Consider the following 22,139-nt stretch of genomic DNA (forward strand, 5'->3'; position numbering starts at 1 on the left):
GGGGGCGGGGGTTGTTACCTGGAAGATGAAGCTGCTCCAGTTGCTGGGATCCATGGCGGAGGGAGGAGGGAGGTGGCTCGCGCTCACCCTGGGGCGGGAGGAGGCGGTGGGGGGGAGGGGGACCCGGGGAGGAGGCGCGCAGGGAGGGAGGGGGGAAGAGGGTGGGGGAGCGGAGCACACTGCGCGCTGGAGGGCGGGCGGGGGGCGCGAGGACACACAAGAGGCTGGAGCGGGCGCGAGCGCGGGTGCGCGCGGGGCCAGCGGGAGGGGGAGGCACGGGAGGGACTCTGGAGGGAGGAGGGACGGGGGAGCCACCCAGCAGCCCGAGTCGCCCCGAGCGCGAGACCCTCGAGACGGCTGCTGATTGGTTGGCGATGGTGCAGGTGGTGGGCGCGCGGGAGACTAGGCGGCTTCTCTTCCCCCCACTTCAACGATTCCACCCCCCACTTCCCTCCGCCAGCAGCCGTTATTCCGCGCGCACGCGCACACAACACCGACGTCGTCCTGAGCAGATGGGGAGCGCGCCCAGGGAGTTACAGTGGGGCGGGGCTAAGCTAGAAGCGCGTGCCCGCCTAACGGTCGTTGTTCTTCGGCTTTCGGTTCAGCTTTTTGATTCATCTAGGCCACCGTCCCCTTCCAATTCCAGTGGTTTATTTACAATCTTGGACTAGTTCGGGATTTCCCAAAGATGGCGCCCAGATAAGTATCCCCGCAGAGCGTGATCCTGATCCCAAGGCCAATTGTGGCTCCCACCCCAGCCCTGCCATCCCTAAAAACCAGGCTCAAGCATGGAACAAAAATTGTATTTACAATAAATACATCATTATACAAGGGTTTTAAAAGGAAAAGGGAGTGTGAAGAGCTGGTAGTCAGGAGGGATCACAGTTCTGGCCCGCAGCCAAGCCCAAGAGGTTCGCCTGCAAGGAAGCATAAATGTGTCAGTGTAGCAGCTGGGCTAGGGCGGGGTGGGGCGGGGCACAGCCTGCAGGCTGGTAGAGAAAGGGCAGAGATGCTCTTACCTTCAGGAAAGACTCCACCTGCTTTCCAGAGATGCCTTCCACCTGTTCCAAGTCCTCCACCTAGGGGGACAGCGTCAGTAGGAAGGAGGTGGACAGAGAGCCGGGGCACCCCTCTCCACATGCCTTCCTAGGTTGTTACCTTGCTGAAGGGGCCATGGAGCTCCCTCCAGCCCATGATGAGTTGGGCCTTCTTCTGGCCAATGAGATGCAGGCTGCGCAGATCCCGAACTGAGCCTTCATTCAGCAGATCCAATAATTTTTTGCGCCCATGTGCCAGTAACTCTGGGCTAATCTGTAGCTCCCAGCAGTCCTCAGCCTTTTCCACAGGCTTGGACGCAATTGATGGCTCTAGCTATGAGGTAACAGAAATGACAGCAAAAGTCTGTGGATGACTGCGAACACCTAATCACCTTCCCCCTCCCCGTACTGATTTTGCAGAACTGGTATAATTCTCAGTTGCTGTGAAGATTTGATGACCATGAACACACACATCAAGTAACTCGGAGGAGGCTACAGTTCAGCAGTAGAGCACCGGAAGTGCCTACCGTGCTTGAAAAAAACAAATATCCCCAGCTTGTAAGTTTTGGAGCAGTTCAACTAGTGTTCATTTTGTGTGAAGACCATTCCGCTTAAGAGATTTTTTTTTTTTTTTTTGGTTTTTTTCTGTGGTTTTGGAGCCTGTCCTGGAACTAGCTCTTGTAGACCAGGCTGGTCTCGAACTCACAAAGATCCGCCTGCCTCTGCCTCCCAAGTGCTGGGATTAAAGGTGTGCGCCACCACGTCTGGCCGCTTAAGAGATTCTTAAATGCCCGTCATTTTCCCTAAATTTCTTATAGCTTAGAGAGAGCGGGAGCTAGACTACATACTAGATCTAATCAGTAGCAAGTCCAAGGGGCATCAAAAAAAGGAAACTCACAAATGACGGATACCCACTCTGAGGTACACCACATTTCATCCATCACTGCATGTAAAACGTTCCCAAGTGGAAACGCGGGGTGGGGCTCACCTTTCTTTTGTGGCCTCTCTTCAGAATATGGATCTTTGACTCTGCCTGTTTCTGAACTGAAAGCAGGATTAGAAACTGGTCAGGGCATAGGCGACCTCCTCCTTCCCTACCTCCCATTCCTCCAACCTCAAGGTTTTGTTGTTTCCAAGTGAGACAGGGTCTCTATAACCAAGGCTAACCTGGGATTTAGAGCAACCATTCTGACTCGCCCTTCTGAGTGCTGGGATCACAGGTGTGTGCCACCATATTCAGCCAAGACCCTGCTGTCTTTAACTGGCATGACAAGACCCAGGGCTTCTTCAGACCCAGTGGGAGGGTGTGAGTGACAAGAGGAGAGCTGCCCTTTACATCTCTTCACTTCTGAGGTAGCTGTGTCAGCCCAGATCCTGGGACTAAACTTACCCAGTTGCAGGGGCATCACCACAGCCTTTCTCAGGGGCTTCGCCACTGTGTCTGTACAAGAGGGAAGGGGCTGGAGAACTGTCGGACTGTTCTCTTTATCCTTTGGATCTTGCGCTTCCTGGGCTAGCACCTTGGCCTCCAGTTCCTTTTGCTTCATCTTAAGCCTCTGTTGGGAAGGATCATGGGAATATGTGACTCAGTTCCAGTCCCAAAGCAGCGGATTAGGAAGGTGGGCAGGCAGAGCTCTGAGGTCCAAGGTCTTCAAGCAAGGAAGTCTTGTGAAATGGAGGGTTTTGTTTGTTTGTTTCTGAGACAATGTCTCACTATGTAGCCATGGCAGGCCTGGAAATTGGTATGTAGATCAACCTCAAACTCACAAAGAGCCGCCTGCCTCTAGGCAGATTATATATTTTTATGTGTGTGGGTATTTTGCCTGCATATATATTTGTGAACTATATGTATGCCTGGTGCCCTTGTGGGTCAGTAGACAGGGTTGGATCCCTTGGAACTGGAGTTATAGGCAGTTGGGAGCTGTCATATAAGCCAGTCCTTTTTTTTGTTGTTGTTTGTTTTTCAAGACAGAATTTTTCTGTAGCTTTGGAGCCTGTCCTGAACTCACTTTGTTGACCATGCTGGCCTTCAACTCAGAGATCCGCCTTCCTCTGCTTCCCAAGTGCCGGGATTAAACGGGATTAAAGGCGTGCACCTGCCACCAACCCCCCCTCCCCACACTGCGAGCCAGTGTTCTTAACTGCTAAGTCACAGGTAATTATGTGTATGTACTTGTGTCTGTGCCCAAAGTCGTCAGAGAGATGTAGTCTCTCTGAAGCTGGAAGTTCTAGGCAGTTGTGAGCTGCCTGACACGGGTGTTAGGAATCGAACTCTGGTCCTCTGCAAGAACAATGTGCTCTTAACTGCCGAGCATTTCTCTAGCCATAAGTAATGCACTTCTAAACTGGTTAGAATACTAGGTCAGCTTCTCAACAGGTACCTCAATCTCCAGGTTCTTCTCCTCCACTGTCTTAATGAGCGCCATCCGCTCTCGCTTTGGAGTGTTCAGCAGAGGTGTCCCGTGGCTCCCCTGGGAGCCCAGCAAACGATCCAAGCTCAGGAGGCTCTCCATCGTGGCTGGGTCCATACTGCATAGCTTCCCTAAGAGGCTGAGTAGGAAAAAGGGCTGCTCACACCTACCTCCTCTCTCATACCTCCAGGGCTGCTCACACACACCTACCTCCTCTCTCATCACTCCAGCAGAGCAGGGCTACCTTTGTCACAGCTTAACTTGGTGTCATCTGTTTGGGAAGAATTAACTAGCCTCCGAGTATAGTGTCTTTAGGAGGTGAAGCAAACTCTCAGGGATACCAGACTATTAGGTTAAAAGCAGCTAATAAGCACTGGATGCCACACATCAGGGACCTAGCATTCTGCTCTGTCTAGGAAGCACTTGTGTGTGATAAAGAAAAAAGAGCTAGGGAGCTAACTCAGCAATTAAAATACTTGCCTTGCAAGCAAGGGGCCTAAAGTTGGATCTGTAGAGTCCACATAAATGCCAAGTGCAGACTCGGGATGCCCCAAGCGCAAGCAGGCTAGAGATACTTGTCACAACAGGGAGTTCTCAAAGAATAAGGTACAAGAATGATTGAAGATTCTCAGCATCGACCTCCAGCCTCCACGTGTGTGTACACACATACATGAATGCCACAAACATGTACACATGAAGAAGAACTAAAGAGTAAGAGCTGAGCGATTAGCCATTTGGAAGCAAGTGGGGGAAGCTCCACAGAAGAGGTCCTTGTTAGCAGGTATATGACAGCTACTAGAGTCTTAGCATAAGAAGCCTTTGTCCAGTGGGCTGTATACACAAGAGTCTTATTCCAGCAGTCCTGGCTATCTGAGCACAGTAACTTCTAGCCATCTTTGTTCTGTCTGAAATCTTCACCCTCACCCCTGGTGAAAACTGTCTTTCCCATAATGCCTAGTTAGATTATCTGTGCTACACTGAACTAGCTCCTTAAAGACACGGGATGGGTCACGTCCTGTTCTTTATGCACATGCACAAGTCACAGAAGAACAGCAGCAGAAAGTACAGGTAAACAGCACAAGTAATTTTTCCTCCCAAGTTTCACAGAACAAGCCATTCTGTTTGTTTGTTTTGTTTTTAGAGAAAGGGTTACTCTGCATAGCTTTGGCTATCCTAGAACTTGGTCTGTAAACCAGGCTGGCCTAGAACTCAGAGATCTGTTTGCCTCTGCCTACTGACTGCTGGAATTAAAGATACGGGATTAACTACCTGGTGCCATTCTTTAAATGTATTATCTACCTGGCTTTTTTTTTTTTTTTTAATAAACTCAGGCTCCCCATTTCCTAAAAGAGAATCCTCAATGTCAGGGTCTAAGTTTGATGAGCCCCATTTCGGAGCTCGGCTCTTATCCAGAGTGACAATTTGGCCCTTTGGTGAGTTTAGGTCTTAGAGTGAATTCACTGTGGAAAAGGGTCAAGGACTTGGCAGGCTAAACCTCCTGTTAGCCTACAGCTCTTAGAGATGCAGCAGGGAAGACCTGACTCTCACCTCAGTTTCTCGGAGGCAGGGGCTGGAGCTGTTACAGACGCAGGGCTCCCAGTTGATTCTTGTTCAGGGCCTTTGGCTTTCTTTGCTTCTGATGGGCCTGGCAGTTCTTTCTGAGACGGCTTAACAGGTGCCAAAGCTGAGAAGATTGGAGGGATAGTAAGGAGAGTCAGAATGGTCCCCCTCAGTGCTGGTGCTCAGCAGTCTGGGGAAACTCCAATTGTCCTCACCATGAGGCTGTAGACTCTCATTGGTGAAAGGCCGGTTAATCACTTCCTTGGACCTAGCGGTGAAGTTTAACGCTGAGATTGTATCCTGGTAGAAACGTCTTTCAGGAGCAATGTTGGCAATGATGATGCTATGAGCTGAGCCGCCCAGAGAGTCCTACGGGGTAAGAATTGGAGTATGGTTCAGACTCCCAGCCTTCTTATTCCTTGTCGACAGTTCCCACTACCCTAACCAGCAGGCCTAAGAGCCGCCTTCTTTAGTCCCCTTTGGCCCAATATGGGTAGACATGACCTGCAATAAGCGAGTGAGCTTGCTGTCCCGGTATGGTATACGAGGGAGACCCTGACTTAATGCATCCACCACTTTGCCTAGTACAAAGAGGGAGGAGTTGATGGCTCCACTCTCTTTTAGCCGAATGCCCTGGTTGCCTGTGCGACGGTTGTCCTCTGAACCAGCCAAATCAATAAGATAGAGTTTTCCTTCCCGCTGGCGAAATGGAGCCAAACGTTCCCGCTGATCCACCTAGAGGAAGAGCAAGGGCCCAGACTGAGCTTAGGCTTTGGGGCTTCCCAGGGCGGGCCCTTCTTCCTGGAGTGGCCTTACCTTGACCAGGAGTACCGCATGACTGCGGGAAGAGCGCTGGTTGAGCCGGGTGGCTCCCACAGAGCGATTTCTACTGGCTGGCAGGAAGTGCTGCTCGAAGTCAGAGAAGCTAGCGATTGGCTTCTGTGTGAGGCCGGGAATCAGGATGTTCCCTCGACAGTCCTCTCGGATCACTAGGTCTCCTGACGCAGGATCCAGGAGGTCTAATACCTATTTGAGCAGTGATAGAAGGACATTTCTCCATGGGGAGGGTGCTTGCCTCTACTGGACTGTCAGAGCTCTTCCATCTGATAGCCCACTCCACCTTGCCAGCTCTCACTACATATACCTCCTTAATCTAGAGTGCAGCTTCATGCTCTAGAAGGCACTCTTTGACGCCTCACCTTCTCCTGGTAGATCTCTAAATAGGACATAGTGACGGAAAGGTCCCATGGCCGGCCCTCTGCACTTTCTTCCCTTGTGAGCTGCAGGAGGTCCATGAGAGCCCTGGGAATTACTCCAGGTTGTTCTGGGCTGCCCAGCATTGTGTGTGTCTTCCCTAGGAAATGAGCAGAGGAAGCTGTGAGGTTTTCCTCTCAGTTTCCCTGGCTCCTTCTCATGCATAGTTCTCTTCTGGCTTCTCACCTGCCCCAGTAGGCCCATAGGCAAGCACACTGGCATTCTGCCCTTCCAGCAAGTGCCTTAGGATAGGCTGTACTGAGCCAACATAGATGTCCTGCTGAGTGCTCTTCTCCCCATAGAAGGCATCGAACCTGTAGGCAGAAAAAGGAGGGCATTAGTAGGGTGTTAGGTCGACACCCTAAACCTATAGATGATGCCGGCTTTAAAGGCTCTGCTCCATTTCTTGAACAAAGACCTTGAAAGTGTTCCTAGAAAATCTACTGTAAGCCGGGCGGTGGTGGCGCACGCCTTTAATCCCAGCACTCGGGAGGCAGAGGCAGGTGGATCTCTGTGAGTTCGAGGCCAGCCTGGTCTACAAAGGGAGTTCCAGGACAGGCTCCAAAGGAAACCCTGTCTCGAAAAACCAAAAAAAAAAAAAAGAAAAGAAAAAAAAGAAAATCTACTGTAGTCCAGTCACTGTGCTGATAATAGGAAACAGAAATTAATTTCACATTGCAATCAGATACCCATACTTTGCAACGATTCAGGAGACGAAGATAAGAGCAGACTAGAAGGAATAAATGATTCTGCTGAGGCAAGGAAACGCTGCCAAACAGAAGAATACAGAAACAAGACATGGTGCTTTGTGCAGCAATTTCCATTTTGGAGGGAAGCCTAAGCTCAGGAAGTCCTAAGAATGACCAGAAAACGAGGCACCTCCCTCCCCAAGCATATACAGCAGTAAGGGCTGCTGAGAGTCACTCTCAGACTAGCAGAGCAGCTTGGAAGAGGCTCACTGCCTGCAGGCTGCACAGTGATCTCCAGGTCCCTAGCTTGTGTGAGCTGTCAGCTATCCTGAGCTGAGCTTTGGTGATGCAGCTATCTTTGAGTCACTTCTGCTCCTGTAGTAACTTACTTATTCCTGTAAGTAAACCCAATACAACGCACTGGATCACCGAGTTGGACGTTGGTGGCGTCCTTACTTTGGTCTGTGGTTGGTTCCCACTCTGGGGTGAGTAGACATTTGTTTATATAACCCCAGTAATAGTGTCACAACATGGTGTCAAACGGCCTCTCAACCTTTTTCTTACGTGGCACTTTAACAGGGCAGACAAAAGACCAGTCTAGATTCAAACACAGCTCGTTCACTACACCGTGGCAAGAGAAGGCTAGAAAGGAAGGAAGGAAGCCAAGCTATTAAGGACCTACAACTGGACCAAACTAACCTTTTATAAAGAACCAGACAAGAAATATTTTAGGCTTCGTGACCACGTGGACGTTTCAAAACCACTTAACTCTAAGGCTAGTCAAACAGCTCTATTGTGTAATAAATGATAAACTTTATTTATAGAAAAGTCTGAGCGGCCGGCAGCACACCACCTGAGCTCCCAGCACTCAGAAGGTGCCTCAGGCAAGAAAACTGGGAGGTAAAGGCCAGTCTGTGGTTTGTCTTTGGTTTTTCTGTGACAAGATTTCTCTGTTTAACAGATCTAGCTGTCCTAGAACTCACTCTGTAGACTAGACTGGCCTCGAACTCAGAGCCTGCCTGAGTTGGGATTAAAGTTGGGATTAAAGGTGTGCACCACCACCACCCTGCTCAGCCCGTGTTTTATGAGACCTTGTTTAAAACAAACAAACAAACAAACAAACAAGAAATAAAACCAAACTGAAGACTCCAGACTGAACTTGACCTGTGGGGCTGTGGTTTGCCAGACTACAGGCCAAGTTTAAACTTTAAAATCCCATGGACTTCCTTAAGGAGTTGCTCTCATGTGTGCCATTCCCGAATCTGCGCGGTCTTCTCTGGATTGGCTACCACGTCTGTTTTCCTACCCTTTCTATGTATTTTCTAGAACCTGTTTGGGGCTACACTGTTCCTTCCTCCCTTTTCCCCAAGACTGACATCCACTTCAACCTCTGGTCTTTGTGTTGAGTATTCACCTATATACCATGAGCACCTAAATCATCAAATGAAGGTTTGGGGAACAAAGATTGGCCTAGCAAGGAGTAGGATCCTGAGAGACAGATCTCAGGAACTGGGAAAGTGATAAAGTGAGCAGGCCTAGATAGGAGTAGCTTGAACCTTACTGATATTTGAGTGTCTCCTGGTATTTCTTCCAGTTGGCCACCTCAAGAGAGCAGCTGTCTATGCCTCGTACACAGGAGGGTTCGCTTGCTTTTGTTTCTTCATCCATAAATGGTCGCAGTCGTACAGCCACCCTTACTCGAGCTGGAGGTGGGCGCCGGCTAGACCCTCCCTTGCTTAGGCAGCGACCAGCTCCTGGAAGAGACCAGTTTTCGGTGTTAAATTTTGGTGGAAGCACAGAGAAATGGGAGCCAACGTTGCCGGGAGGCCCAGGGATGCCTCTTAAGGGGAAGCGAAACATAAGACAGATACAAGCAGGTGAGCTATTTCGAATTCAGGCCTCTGCCCTTCATCTGACAAACGCTACACCTTGTGCATCCAATGTGTGACAGCTTGAAAGTGGAGGACACAGGCGAAAATGTACAGAGGCGCAGGTGCCACCACCTCTAGCCCAGCACTCGGGAGGCCAGCCTGGGCTACAGAGAAGTTCCAGGACAGCCTGGGCTACACAGAGAAATTCTGTCTTCAAAAACATAAACAAAATAAAACAAAAAAACCTACTCATTGGGGTTGTTGTAATAAATGTAATTCACATAAAAGTGCTTATCTTCTGGTACTTGATTTAAAAAGAAATCCAGTTTTATTTATTTGGTGGGTTGTTTTGAATTATTTTTGATTTATTTATTTTATGAGTATTTTGTGTGTGTGGATGTATATGCACGACATATGTGGTTTATAAGCCACCATCTCTACATGGAAGCTGGGCACTGAACCCAGGTCCTCTGTAAGAACAGCAAGTGGGACTAGAGAGTCGACTCTGCAGTTAAGAGCACTTACTGGTCTCGCAGAGGTCTCCAGGTTCTATTCCCAGCACCTATGTGGTAGCTCACAACTGTCTATTAAGTCCAGTCCAGGAGAATTTGATGCCCTCCTTTGACCTCACAAACACTAGGCACTCTTGTGGTGGACATACATACATGCAGGTAAATACACTCATGCACATAAAAATAACAAAATAAGTAGATCTAAAACAGGCAGGTGGTAGTGGCACACGCCTTTAATCCCCCCAGCACTTGGGAGGCAGAGGCAGGTAGATCCCAGTGAGTTTAAGATCAGTCTGGTCCACAAATCCAGCTCTAGGACAGCAGGGGCTATTCAGAGAAACCCTGTCTAGAAAAACAAAGCAAAACTAAATAAATAAATCTTAAAAAAAAAAAAAAAGAACAGCAAGAGCTCGACCCTGAAGTGAGCTCTCCAGCCCCTTTTTTTTTAAGATAGGGATTCACTATGTAGCCCAGGTAGCTTAGAATTTGCACCATCTTGCCTCATTTTATTGACGTCCCCTACTTCCCACTTAAAGGCACAGAATGAAGGATTTAGGCCAGGGATTCTCAACCTGTGAGCCTCGACCCTTTGGGAGTCAAAGGACCCTTTTACAGCAGTCTCTAAAAACATATCGGGAAACATAGATATTAACGTTATTATTCATAGCAGTAGCAAAATCACAGTTATAAAGTAGAAATGAAACAACTTTATGGTTTGGGTCACCACAGCATGAAGAACTGTATTAAAGGGCCCCAGCATTAGGAAGGTGGAGAAGCACAGTTTAGGCAGTTTGCCCCTCCATTAACTGCTTGTTAATGCCAAAGCTTCAAATGAAGTCTAATTCTGAAGTCCACAGACGAATTACCAGACCCCTTCTGTGTATACCGATGACATTTGGAGTCAAAGACAATGCTGGTTGGCAGTTCTCTGACCCTGATAAAGTCACTTAGCCACTCCAAACTTCATTTCTCTCTACAAAAATAATAACAGTATTTATTACAGAAAACCCATCCAGAATAAAAATGTATATAAAGCATTCAGTAGGTGCCCTGCAAGCCTCAATGTCAGTTGTTGCTATTATGATTATTATTCTCTTTCTTGACACACTTAATCTCAGCAGCTTGCTTCTACCCAGGATCCTAAGGGACTTCATACTCCAGATTCAGTAGGCACACTCAGCCTGAACCCTATCTGACTTCCTAAGAAATTCAACACTCTTTTTTCTTCTTCTTTATTTCTTTGTATACACATACAAGAAGAGGGCACCAGATCTCATTATAGATGGTTGTGAGCCATCATGTGGTTGCTAGGAATTGAACACAGGACCTCTGGAGGAGCAGCCAATGCTCTTAACCTCTGTGTCATCTCTCCAGCCCCCGGAATTCAACACACTTATGAGATACTCTTTTCGCTTGGTTTCTATGCCATCCATTTCCCTGACTGTTTTACTAGCTTTTGATTATTCCTTAGTTTAATGGTGTTAAATGTTTCTCCTACGTCCTACACCCTGTCAGCTTCTGTACTATTAGCATTTTGAGTTGTGTAATTCTTTGTTGTGGGGCTCACATTGCAGACTGTTCCACATAGAGCCCAGCAGCATTCTCTGTCTTTGTCTCCAAGTTGTAACAAGCAGAGCACGACTCCAGACGCTTCTACGTGCTCCCGGGGCACATATGTCACCCAGGATGGGACAGCTCAGATTCACTTCACAGGCAACAGCCACCTTCTCTCGACACCAATTAATTACCTTCATTCTCATTTTAAAGGAACATCTTCAAGCCGATGATGCCCTTTAGCCCCTTTATAGCAGAGAGCCGACTCCAATTCACAGGTCCTCTGTCCAATCTACCATCTACCTTCTCTAGGATGGTTCCGAGGTGCCTCTAATTCCACCTGCACTAAACCTTCCCCACCTAGCTCCCTGCAACAGGTTCCTCACTAAGGCCTCAGACTCCAAACTAGGAATTTTAAACTGTCTTCTGTCTTCCACATAATCATCAATACCTGACAGTTTTTAATTTAAAATTTATTTAATATTTAATATTATGTATGTCTGCGTAACACTGTTGTGGCTAGTTTTATGTCAGCTTGACACAAGCTAGAGCCATCTGAAAGGAGGGGACCTCAATTGAGAAAATTCCTCCAAGCAGTAATGGTGAACGCCTTTAATCCCAGCACTTGGGAGGCAGAGGCAGGCAGATCTCTGAGTTTGAGGCCAGCCTGGTCTACAAGAGCTAGTTCCAGGATAGGCTCCAAAGATACAGAGAAACCCTGTCTCAAAAAACAAACAAACAAACAAAAAAAAGACACCCCCCCCAAAAAAAAGCCTCCCTCCATAATATCCATCTGTGGGCATTTTCTTAATTAGTGATTGATAGGCAGGACCCAGCCCATTATGGGTGGCGCCATCCCTGGGCTGGTGGTCCTGGGGTCTATAAGAAAGCAGGCTGAGCGAGCCACGGAGAGCAGCCAGTAGAGAGCACCTCTCCAAGGCCTCTGCCTCTACACCAGCTCCTGTCTCCAGGTTGCAGCTCCTCTTCAGTTCCTGCCCTGAGTTCTCTCAGTGATGGGCTACAGTGTGGAACTGAAGCCAAATAACCCCTTTCTCCCTCAGCTTGCTTTTGGTCATGGAGCTTCATCACAGCTATGCTAATTCTAGACAACCCCACATGTGCCTGGTGCCTGTGGAAGCCAGGAGAGGGGATCAGATCGTTTGAACTGGAGTTACAGATGGTTGTGGGCTCCCATTGGGTGCTGCGGACCCAATCAGGACCCTCTGAAGGGCATACAATTTTCTTAGCTGCTGAGCCACCTCCCTAGCTTCTGCTCTATCTTTCTAAATATTTATTTTGTTTTGTGAGAGTGGCTGCCTTGAGCTCCCAATCCCCCTGCCTTGGCCCCTGAATGTTAGGGGTACACCAGTGGTGGGCCCCAACTCATCTTCGAGTGTGCGGACCCACACATGTCTGTGGGAATGCGTGGAGGTCAAAGGTCAACATCTAGTGTTCCCCAATGCGAGATGAAACTTAGGTCCTGTGATAAGTATTTTACCCAACCAAGCTATCTTCCCAGGCCACACCTCTCTTTTAAGAAGAGAAAAATGAATCAAAGAATTTTGGCCTTTTTTATTTCTAAATAAGACTAGGTCTTTTGGTCCTTTTCAAGGTTGAGTAAATCCTACCCAAACTTTGAAACCTGCTTTGACCACTATTTTCATATTTCTCTGTTTATGTGTATGAGAGTTTGGCCTGCTTGTATGTATTTCCACCGTGTACATGCCTGATGCCCTAGTATCCCCTGGAACTGGAGTTACTGAGAGGTGGGAGTCACCATGAGGTGCTGGGAACTGAACCCAGATCCTCTGGAAGAACAAGTGCAGCCCTATCTATCACTTTCTCTTTCTTTTTGTTGTTGTTTTTGTTTTCAAGACAAGGTTTCCCTCTGAGTAAGCCTGCCTGTCCTGGAACTCACTTTGTGGACCAGGTTGTCCTTGAATTTAGAGACCTGACAGACTGCCTGTACCTCCAGAGAGCTGGGATAAAGATGTGGGCCGCCACCGCCCTGTGGAACTATCATTTCTTTTAATAAAAAGACTTTTCAAACTGGGTGGTGGTGACACAGGCCTTTAATCCCAGCAGTCAGGAGGCAGAGGCTGGCAGATCTCTGTGAGTTTGAGACAGCTCCAAAGTTACACAGAGAAACCTTATCTCAAAAAACAAACAAAACAAAACAAAGCTAAACTAAATAAAAGTCTTCTCAAAATACCAAAGGGTTTGTTTCAGCTTCTACAAGTTTCATCGTATTACATTAGTTTATGAGACTGCTTGAAAATAATCGTAGCCACCTCTAGGAAAGGAGCAGCTTACATTCAAACACTTCAATGCTTACTATGTATCAGAAGCAGGGGGTCACAGCCTGTATTTGGGCCTAATCAAGGGAAGTGCATTGCTCAAGTGTGAATTTAAACCCCCACGCCACTGTCCAGTACTGGCTAGTTGTGTCACCTTGGACTGAACAAGCTACTTAGCTCATTATGTCTGTTTCCTTTTGTCCAAGTACAGGAGGCTGGTGAGCCTTAGAGGTTAAGAGAGTCTACTGCTCTTCCAGAGGACCCGGGTTTTGTTTTCAGCACACATCAGGCAGCTCACAATACCTGTAACTCCAGCCCTAGTGGACCCAACTTCCTCTTCTGGCCTCTGCGGACATCCACACACAGGAGGTGCACACAAGATAAAAATAAACCTTTTTTTTTTTTAAAAAGCAGCTACCATCTCGGATCTCTGTACAAACATTAAAGGATTCATTATAAATGCTTGCAGCTGTGCCTGGGGCGTGGCGTTCTCCTTATGTCTGCCTCCCCCAAAGGCTGAGCATACAGCAGTTACAGACCAGAATATGGTCTAAAGAAAGGAAAGACAGGCATATGCAAATCCACTTAGAAACGATTCTGAAATTCCTGACAGCCTTTCCAACATGAAAATAGCATCTAATTCCCCGCATAGAGGGAAAGGTCAAGTCTTTGATTTCTTTTTGCCGGAACTCACAGCGATGCCGAGAAGAGACTCCGGAAGGCCCGGCGAATCCCCTGAGATCTCTGGGGACCCAGACACCAGGTCTCTTAACTGCTCAGTGCTCAGAGATGGGGCGGCTGCCCGGCTTTACAGAAAGTGCGCAGACGCTAGACGGGCACCGGAGCCCGGGCAGCGGATCTCAACCGAGTTTAAGTCGGGGAGTGGAGGGCAGGGGCTTGCGGAGTCCACCCCCGCACTTTCGCCCCGCGCCCCGGCCCCCCGGACTCTTCGCGACAACCGCTACTCCGTAAGCTGCACACAGCGACGCCTCGCCCTCCCGGCCCGCGCACCTGAAGTGGCCGCCGCCATCTCCCGCCGCCTCGGCCTGGCCTTAGCCCCAGCGTCCATACGCCTCCCTTCTTCGGGACCCGCTTCTCTCTTTTGAATTGCCCGGGTCCCGCCCCTCCTTCAGATTCGACCAGTCACGACTTCTCACTACCGGAAGCCTCTGTTATAACGCACAGCAATTCCGCCTTCTTGGGCTCACTTCCGGTCCCGAAAGCAACGCTTCCCAGTGATAGGCCCTGCCATCTGTCACTAAGTGGTGCGCGCCCGATGGTACTGCACTTTCAGGATTTTGGATTTCCAGGCACGGAATTGGCAAAGTGCAAACTTTTCCTCAGCTATGAATCTGAAAGCCCTTGATTGCTTTTATCTTAACGTTCTCGGCGCTGAATATACAAGTTTTGCCTTTTGGAACTATAGCGCCCTGGCTGTCCCGGAGTGACAGGGCAAAGGTTTCTCTGTGGTAACCTGAAATTGACACGCTCATCCCTTTTCTACTGTGGGAAATTATCCAACCCTGTTCTAGAAATTTGGGGTTGAAATGCGCCAGCTAACTGCATGCTTTTGGCTTCAGTTAAACTGCTTGTTTTACTTTTCCTTGCAATTGCCAACCGGGATGTCGTTTTTCTGTGGTTAAAAGCCTTAAAAGCTCCCGGAAAAATGCACCTGAGGCTTCTCCGTGAGGAGTTTCTCTCCAAGCATTTGCGGATCGGCTTACTACAGATTCTCAACTCGGATTTTGGTCATGCTGGGTGGTCTTTAGTTTTCTATCCCGCAACACTGGAATTCACTAGGTAGAACAGGCTGGCCTCAAAATCACAAAGATGTCCCTGCCTCTGCCTCTGCCAGATTAAATGACACCACCATGGCCTTCTGTTTCTGCGTTTGTTTTTCAAGAAAAAAGCCCGATCTCTTCAGTTCAAGACTAACTTGGACCTGGTCTACAAAGTGAGTTCTAACACAACAGCCAGGGCTACACAGAGACACCCTGTGGCAAAAAAAAAAAAAAAAAAAAAAAAAAAAAAAAAAAAAAAAAAAAGTGGGAGGAGGAGAAGAAAAAGGGTTTCACTGTGTAGTCATGGCTGTCCTGAAACTCACTCTGTCGACCAGGTTGGCTGTAGACTCAGTTCTGACTGTCTCTGCCTCCCCAGTGCTGGGATTAAAGGTGTGCACCACCATTGCCTGGCCAAGGTTTAGAAGCCCAACCTAGCAACTCATACCTTTAATCCCAGCACTTGGGACTCTGTGAGTTCTATGTCAGCCTGGTCCAACAGTGAGTTCCAGAGCATCCAACGATACACGGAGAAATTCAGTCTTGAAACAAAAATGAATAACAAAAGCCAAGGTTTAGATTTATGGTCCATAAAGGGATATTACAATGTAAATTGTTGGCTATTTTTTATTTTGTGAGACAAAGTATCTTTATGTAGCCTTTCCTGTCCCAGAATTCACTATGTATACTAGGCTGAACTCAAACCCACAGAGACAGGTCTGCCTCTGCCTCCCTAGGGCTGGATTAAAGCCAGGGTCAAAGTTCTATGCCACCATGCCCAGCTCAATTTAAAGATATTGTTTGGCATTATTTACAGTTCTAGAATGGGACCACGTTCCACACAGTAAAGAACTGATTGGTTATGGTCTGTTGACTTCGCATTAACTGCATTACCGTGGCAACGGAAGCTGGGCTGTTCGGAATCTTGCTTATTACTTTTTTTGACTTCTCGAATGGAAATTTTCTGTTTGCTGTTGTAAAAACTTTCCATCATCCTGAATTTTTTGTTGTTGTTATTGTTTGTTTTATTTTGTTTTTGTTTTTTGAGACAGGGTTTCTCTGTGTCCCAGGCTGGACTCACAGAGACCCGCTTAACTCTGTGTTGAGTGCTGGGCTTAAAAGTATGAACTGCAGGTCTGGGCTTCTTTCTTTCTTCCTTTCTCTCTTTTCTTCTTCTTCTTTTTTAATGTGTCAGGGTCTCACTCAGTACCCCAGGGTGGATTGGATCTTACTATGTAGGCCAGATTTGCCTCACACTCTAAGCAACCGTACTGCCTTAGTCTTTCAATGCTAGGATTGCAGGTTCGAGCCATAACTCCTGCCAAAAGAAAAGATTTTAAATGTTTTCACCTACAAGACACTATGCAAGCATAGATTTGCTTTCTTTCTTCTTCTTTTTTTTATAGATTTATTTATTTATTATGTATACTTTGTTCTGTCTGCATGTATGCCTACAGACCAGAAGAGGGCGCCAGATCTCATTACAGGTGGCTGTGAGCCACCATGTGGGTGCTGAGAATTGAACTCAGGACCTCTGGAAGAGCAGCCAGTGCTCTCAACCACTGAGCCATCTCTCCACCCCCATATTTGCTTTCTTAATCATTCCATATTGTAAGTATATATCAAAGCATTCCACTGTACTGCATGTATAATTTGTATCTTTCAATATAAAACCGCTTTTTTTGTGGGTGTTTTGTTTGTTTGTTTACTTCAAGACAGGGTCTCACTATGTTGCTCTGACTGTCCTGGAACTATCTATAAAGACCAGGGTGACCTCAGACTCACAGAGATATCTGCCTGCTTCTGCTTTCTGAGTGCTGGGCTTGAAGGCCTGTGCCACTATACCCAGTGATGTAATTTAAAAACCAGCGAGAAAGAAAGACGCCATGCAGCAGAGCTCACTTGAAGGGGTTTTTATTAGGGGTAAGGGGATGGAAAAAGGGGACAGAGACAGGGGAGACCGGCCTCTGGGGAAAGGAGGGAGAGTGAGAAGAACCTAAGAGAAGCAGAGCAGGAAACAGAGAGAGACAGGAGATGGACAGGGCCCTAATGAATGTGCAGGGGAGGTGCTCTTAGTGGCTGCCGCTGTGGATGTATTCTGTCAGGACCCTAAGGCCAGGCCTGTGGAGATGACTGAATACTAACTCTTCCCTTTTTATTATAAAAGGTGAGACATTGGAAAGGGATAGCAGGTGAGGCAGGGATGAGGATGCTTCCTGCTGACCTGGGGGCATCATTCATCTTTGCAGGACCTGGGAAAGCTGGGGTGTTGGCCACATACCTGGAATATCCGACCGTTTCACTTCACTGTCCAGGCTCTGTGGAACCACAGTTGAGAGGCAAGTCATCACTCAAGAAACAGCCAGAGGTGGGAAAGGGGAGGGACCGCCAATCACGCCAGTTTAAGATGGAGGGACCCAGTGATGCGGAGAAGCAAGGGTGTCATCTGTGGTTGGTTCCCAGAACTGTGTATACCGAGTGTGGTGGCACATACTTGTAATTCCAGCATTTTGAAAGGGGGAAGCAGAATGATCCAGAAGTTTGAGATCCTTCTCAGCTCCAGAGGGAGCTCCAGGTTCACCTGAAGTACATGTGACCTTATCCAAAAAGGAAGGCAAGGGAGTTGGGAGTTTCTTTCTTTTCTTTTTTTTTTTTTTTGGTGGGGGGGTTAGAGACAGGGTTGCTCTGTGGCTCTGGAGCCTTTCCTGGAACTGACTGTAGACCAGGCTGGCCTTGAACTCACAGGGATCCACCTGCCTCTGCCTCCTGAATGCTGGGGTTAAAGGCATGGTTAAACCTGGTAGGAGTTGGGAGTTTCATGGCTGAGATGGTTCAGCTCACAGACTCTTCTACCCAGGACTTGACCGTTATACTAATTTTGTCAGGGTGTCCCAGCCAATGCCCCCAGAAACAGGAAGCAGTCTAGAGAACACAACACCCACATTCCCAAGAAGTAGGGTAGGTGGCTTTTGGTCAATCAGTGGGTATGGATGTTTGTCACCATTTATGGGGGTTGGTTACAAGTTGTTATTAGTAATGCTCAGGAAAAAAGCTAAACAGAGGAAATTAGATTCAGGGATCTCATTTTGTAAAGAAAAAAGGGGATATAGAAGTGACAGGATAAAAGGATAGATTATTGAACCTACTTGTAAACTAGAAAAGCAACTACTACTAGTCTTAAATATTTTACAATGGTATGAATTTTTGTATATTGATAAAAATTTAAGGTTGTTTTTGTTTAACATACTATATATATATATTACTCTTGCTTAAGGTATTGTACCTATGCAGCTCATTTAACAATGTAATGTAAATTTCTAAATTTCTAATCCTTGAAAGTTATTATTACAAACAATATAGGATAATAATGAAAAGCAGGTTAGTTGTTAGTCACCTATTACAATTAATCCTGTAGTTGTGTTAGGTATGTTTTCAAGGTCAAACAGATGTATTTATGTATACAAGTGGTCTTCAAACACTTCAGATATCTAAAGAAATATGACATGTAAGGTGTTTTAATAACCTACAGCTTTTCATGACAGTGAGACACGTCGTCTGCTCCTGGCAGCACCAATTTACTTCAAAAAGGATGGTTGGCATCAAAGAACCTCCATATGCAGTTTGCTTTCTTTGTGGCAAAAACTAGCCATTTGGGCAGAGACTGCCCTGCCTCAACTGCTGACAGTATGGTGTCCAAGGTGGACAAGGAGGACACAAAAGAAAGTAGCTGCTGAACTTTGTTAAGACAAAGTGGAGAGTCCTTCAAAATTCCTGCTTCATAGAAAAGTCTATTGCATTGCCAGGCCTGAAGACTGAAGATGGATGCCCTAATGTCACAGAGGAACCTTGGTTGATTTTCCAGGCAGCCAGGTGTTTCTGTCATTCTATAGTTTTGGAGGATGTTTGCTCTGCATTTTCTTTTTACTCAGGTAATTTTATCTCCTTCTCAGATTGCTGATGGAGTCAATGATGAGTTAGTTATAGTCACAGTTTTCTGTTACCAAATTCAGAGAAAAGTCACAAAGGGGGTATAAGATATATGGGGTCGAGAGACTTATAAGCTTAAATTGTTCACTTAGAATGTTTTGAGGTCTAAAAAGATAATTTTGAGATGGTAATACAAGTTATGATAGAAAATGATTTAGGTATATAACTTTGGACTAAGAAAGGATAGATAATGGTGTCCTTTCTCCAAATTTGCCAACCACAAATTGACTGGACATTGTTTTTTTTAAGATTTATTTATTTATTATGCATACAACATTCTGCCTCCATGTATGCCCGCACGCCAGAAGAGAGCGCCAGATCTCATTACAGATGGTTGTGAGCCACCATGTGGTTGCTGGGAATTGAACTCAGGACCTCTGGGAGAGCAGCCAGTGCTCTTAACCTCTGAGCCATCTCTCCAGCCCCTGGACATTGTTAAAGTCATTTTTACCTGATAATTGTTCTTACTGTATTAGAGTTCCACCCTTTCCTTTCTACTTAGACAAAAAGGGGAAAATGTTGTGGAATAGCCTTTTTGTACACTATGAAGATGTGTTACTCTGTTTGGTTTAATAAAAAGCTGAATGGCCAATAGCTAGGCAGGTATTCCAGGCACAGAGGACACTGGAAAGAAGAACGGAGATGCCAGCCAGATGCGGAGAAAGCAATAGGTGCAGGAGGACAGGTAAAAGCCATGAGTCACATGGCAACACGTAGATGAAGAGAAATTGGATAATTTAAGTTTTAAAAGCTCATGGGATAAGTCTAAACTATAGGCTGAGCTGTTATAATTAATTATAAAAGTCATCGTCATTTTTTTGTGAGTTGGTGGCCCAAAGAAAAGTCTGTCTACAGAGGCTTGCTTACAGGTTCAGAGGCTTAGTCATATTAACATCATGGCAGGAAGCATGGTGGCAGGCAGGCAGATGCTGGAGCAGTAGCTGAGTACTACATCCTGATCTGTAGATAAAGATAGAGGTTAGCATAGTGTTTTGAAACCTCAAAGCCAACCCCCATGATACACTTCCTTCATCAAGGCCATACCCCTTAATCCTTTAATCCTTTCAAATAATGCCACTCTCTGCTGACTATGTATTGAAATATATGAACTATGGGAACCACCACAGCTGGTTCACAAACAAGACACAACAAAAAGCTCCAGAGTGGTCTCATTAACTCTAGACAGAAAAGGATGTATTGTCTTGAACAGCAAAATTTGAAGCTTGTTTTAGAAAATATCAATGTTTGCCAAATTGCCACACTGATAACTGAAGAAACTGTTGTCTGAGGAATCTGCATGAGACAGTCCACCATGCCTTGGTAGCACCCCTTAGGGCTGGTGAGCTTGGGTGGGCTGCACCTTCACACAGCAGCTTTACCCTACCCCACCTCCCACCACTACCGCATTGGACACTGCAGCTTCAGCTCTGCTAGCCAGCAGGTTTTCTCTGAAGAATGTCCCATCCACCAGCTCATTTACTTTGCCCACAGCCACTCTTCTCAGTTTTAAGCTGTGTGATGAAGGAGATGGGGAGTCCAGCTGGAAATCAAGGATGAAATGATGAGCGGACTCAGTTTTATGTAGCACTGGGAATCAGACCCAGAGCCACAGGCCCCTGAATATAAGATTCATATTATTAGACAGGCGGTGGTGGCACATGCCTTTCATTCCAGTACTTGGGAAGCAGAGGCAGGCAGATCTCTGTGAGTTTGAAGCCAGCCTGATCTACAAGAGCTAGTCCAATACAGGCACCAAAGCTACGGAGAAACCCTGTCTCAAAACAAAACAAAGCAAAACAGAACAGATTTATTTATTTATTTCTCCCGAACATAATATTTTTATTGCTTGTTTGAGAACTTCATGCAGTGCACCCCAATCACACTCATTTCCTATCCTCCCAGGTCCACCGTCACACCCCCATACCCCTGTCCTAAATTCACCATCCGGTTTGTGCTGTCCATAAACTCATTGAGCATGGTCAACTCCCAGTGGCCAGTGCTTGAACACATCTAAGTCCCATGTTGTCCCCTGGTGCTCCACCCACCAGAAATCATCAGTTATAAAGAGCTACACTTTATCACATTTTAAATGATTTACTTCAGTGACATCCTGTCTAGACTTTCTTGTAGACAGATGTTTCTCTCCCGACTGCCCTTTCCCAAATATTTGGTGGCCGCTTCCCAAATAATTGACTCAGAGGCTGAATATGAATTATAAATGCTTTGCCAATAGCTCAGGCTCGTTACTAGCTAACTTACACTTAAATTAACCCATATTTCTATATTCACCTCCACATGGTGGTACCTTTGTTAGCATGGCACATTGATCTTCTGTTTCTTCTGCATCTGGTTGGCGTCTCCTGACTCTACCCTTCTCCTTCCCAGCATCCTTAGTTTGGTTGCCCAACCTATACTTCCTGCCTGGCTGCTGGACAGTCATTGTTTTATTAAACCAATTCGAGTGACAAGTCTTTACAGTTTACAACAGGATTATTCCACAACATTATCTTTTTCTTTTAGAAGTGGGGTGGGGTGGGTGGGAGATTGTTACAGATGCCTTCAATGTCTCTGATTCTCAGTTATGAGTCCTCAGTCATGAATACCACTGTAAATGAAGTTACCTTGCCTGTTATGGACAAGCATCAGCGCAGACCATAGAGTGTTTTTATTGTTGCTTTTTAAAGACAAGGTCTCTCATTGTGGCATTGGCTGTCCTGGAAGTCACTATGTAGACCAGGCTGGCCTCAGATTCACGGATATCTGACTGACTATGCCTCTCCAGCCCTGGGATTAAAGACAATCTCCACCATGTTAAGTATTATATTTTATTTTATTTTATGTGAATGAATATTTTCCCTGCATGTCTGTCCGGGCACTACATGTGTACCAGAAGAGGGTATCAGATCTCTTGGAACTGGAATTAAGATTGTGAGCTGGCCAGTGGTGGTGGTACACGGCTTTAATACCATCACTTGGGAGGCAAAGGAAGGAGGACTCTGTGAGTTCAAGGCCAGCCTGGTCTACAGAGAGAGTTCCAGGACAGCCAGGACTGTTCCACAGAGAAATCCTCTGCCCCACACCATGAAAACTGTGGGCTACCAGTTGAGTGTTTTGAGTACAGGAAGTTGAATCAAGGTCCTCTGCAAGAGCAACCTGCTGGCCGGGCGGTGGTGGCGCACGCCTTTAATC

At 46.7% G+C, this 22,139-nt stretch overlaps 2 protein-coding genes across 4 annotated transcripts in view; both read right to left on the reverse strand.

Moving 5' to 3' along the window:
* Maz (MYC associated zinc finger protein) overlaps positions 1-90 on the reverse strand; it is a 4,913-nt gene extending 4,823 nt beyond the window's left edge. For both annotated transcript variants that reach the window (XM_026781355.1, XM_026781354.1), the window contains exon 1: positions 19-90. In XM_026781355.1, coding sequence (XP_026637156.1) covers positions 19-54 — 36 coding nt within the window. In that variant the 5' untranslated portion in view covers positions 55-90. The remainder of the gene's footprint in view (positions 1-18) is intronic.
* Positions 91-193: 103 nt separating this feature from the next.
* Positions 194-14,961, reverse strand: Kif22 (kinesin family member 22). 2 transcript variants are annotated; one of them, XM_005351277.3, is made up of 14 exons: positions 14,197-14,961; positions 8,513-8,705; positions 6,449-6,576; positions 6,208-6,362; positions 5,825-6,034; positions 5,513-5,743; positions 5,224-5,377; positions 4,997-5,132; positions 3,419-3,587; positions 2,428-2,593; positions 2,026-2,081; positions 1,159-1,371; positions 1,020-1,079; positions 194-917 (listed from the first exon to the last, which is right to left on the reverse strand). In XM_005351277.3, the coding sequence occupies exons 1-14, from the start codon at positions 14,252-14,254 to the stop codon at positions 870-872; spliced, it is 1,977 nt and encodes a 658-aa protein (XP_005351334.1). In that variant the 5' UTR covers positions 14,255-14,961; the 3' UTR covers positions 194-869. The 2 variants fall into 2 exon arrangements, with proteins under 2 accessions (XP_005351334.1, XP_026637154.1); XM_026781353.1 differs by lacking the exon at positions 14,197-14,961 and having other exon boundaries at positions 8,513-8,903.
* Between the last annotated feature and the right edge of the window lie 7,178 nt (positions 14,962-22,139).

The sequence above is a fragment of the Microtus ochrogaster genome, chromosome 8 (genome assembly GCF_000317375.1).
Source record: "Microtus ochrogaster isolate Prairie Vole_2 chromosome 8, MicOch1.0, whole genome shotgun sequence".
Lineage (NCBI taxonomy): Eukaryota > Metazoa > Chordata > Mammalia > Rodentia > Cricetidae > Microtus > Microtus ochrogaster.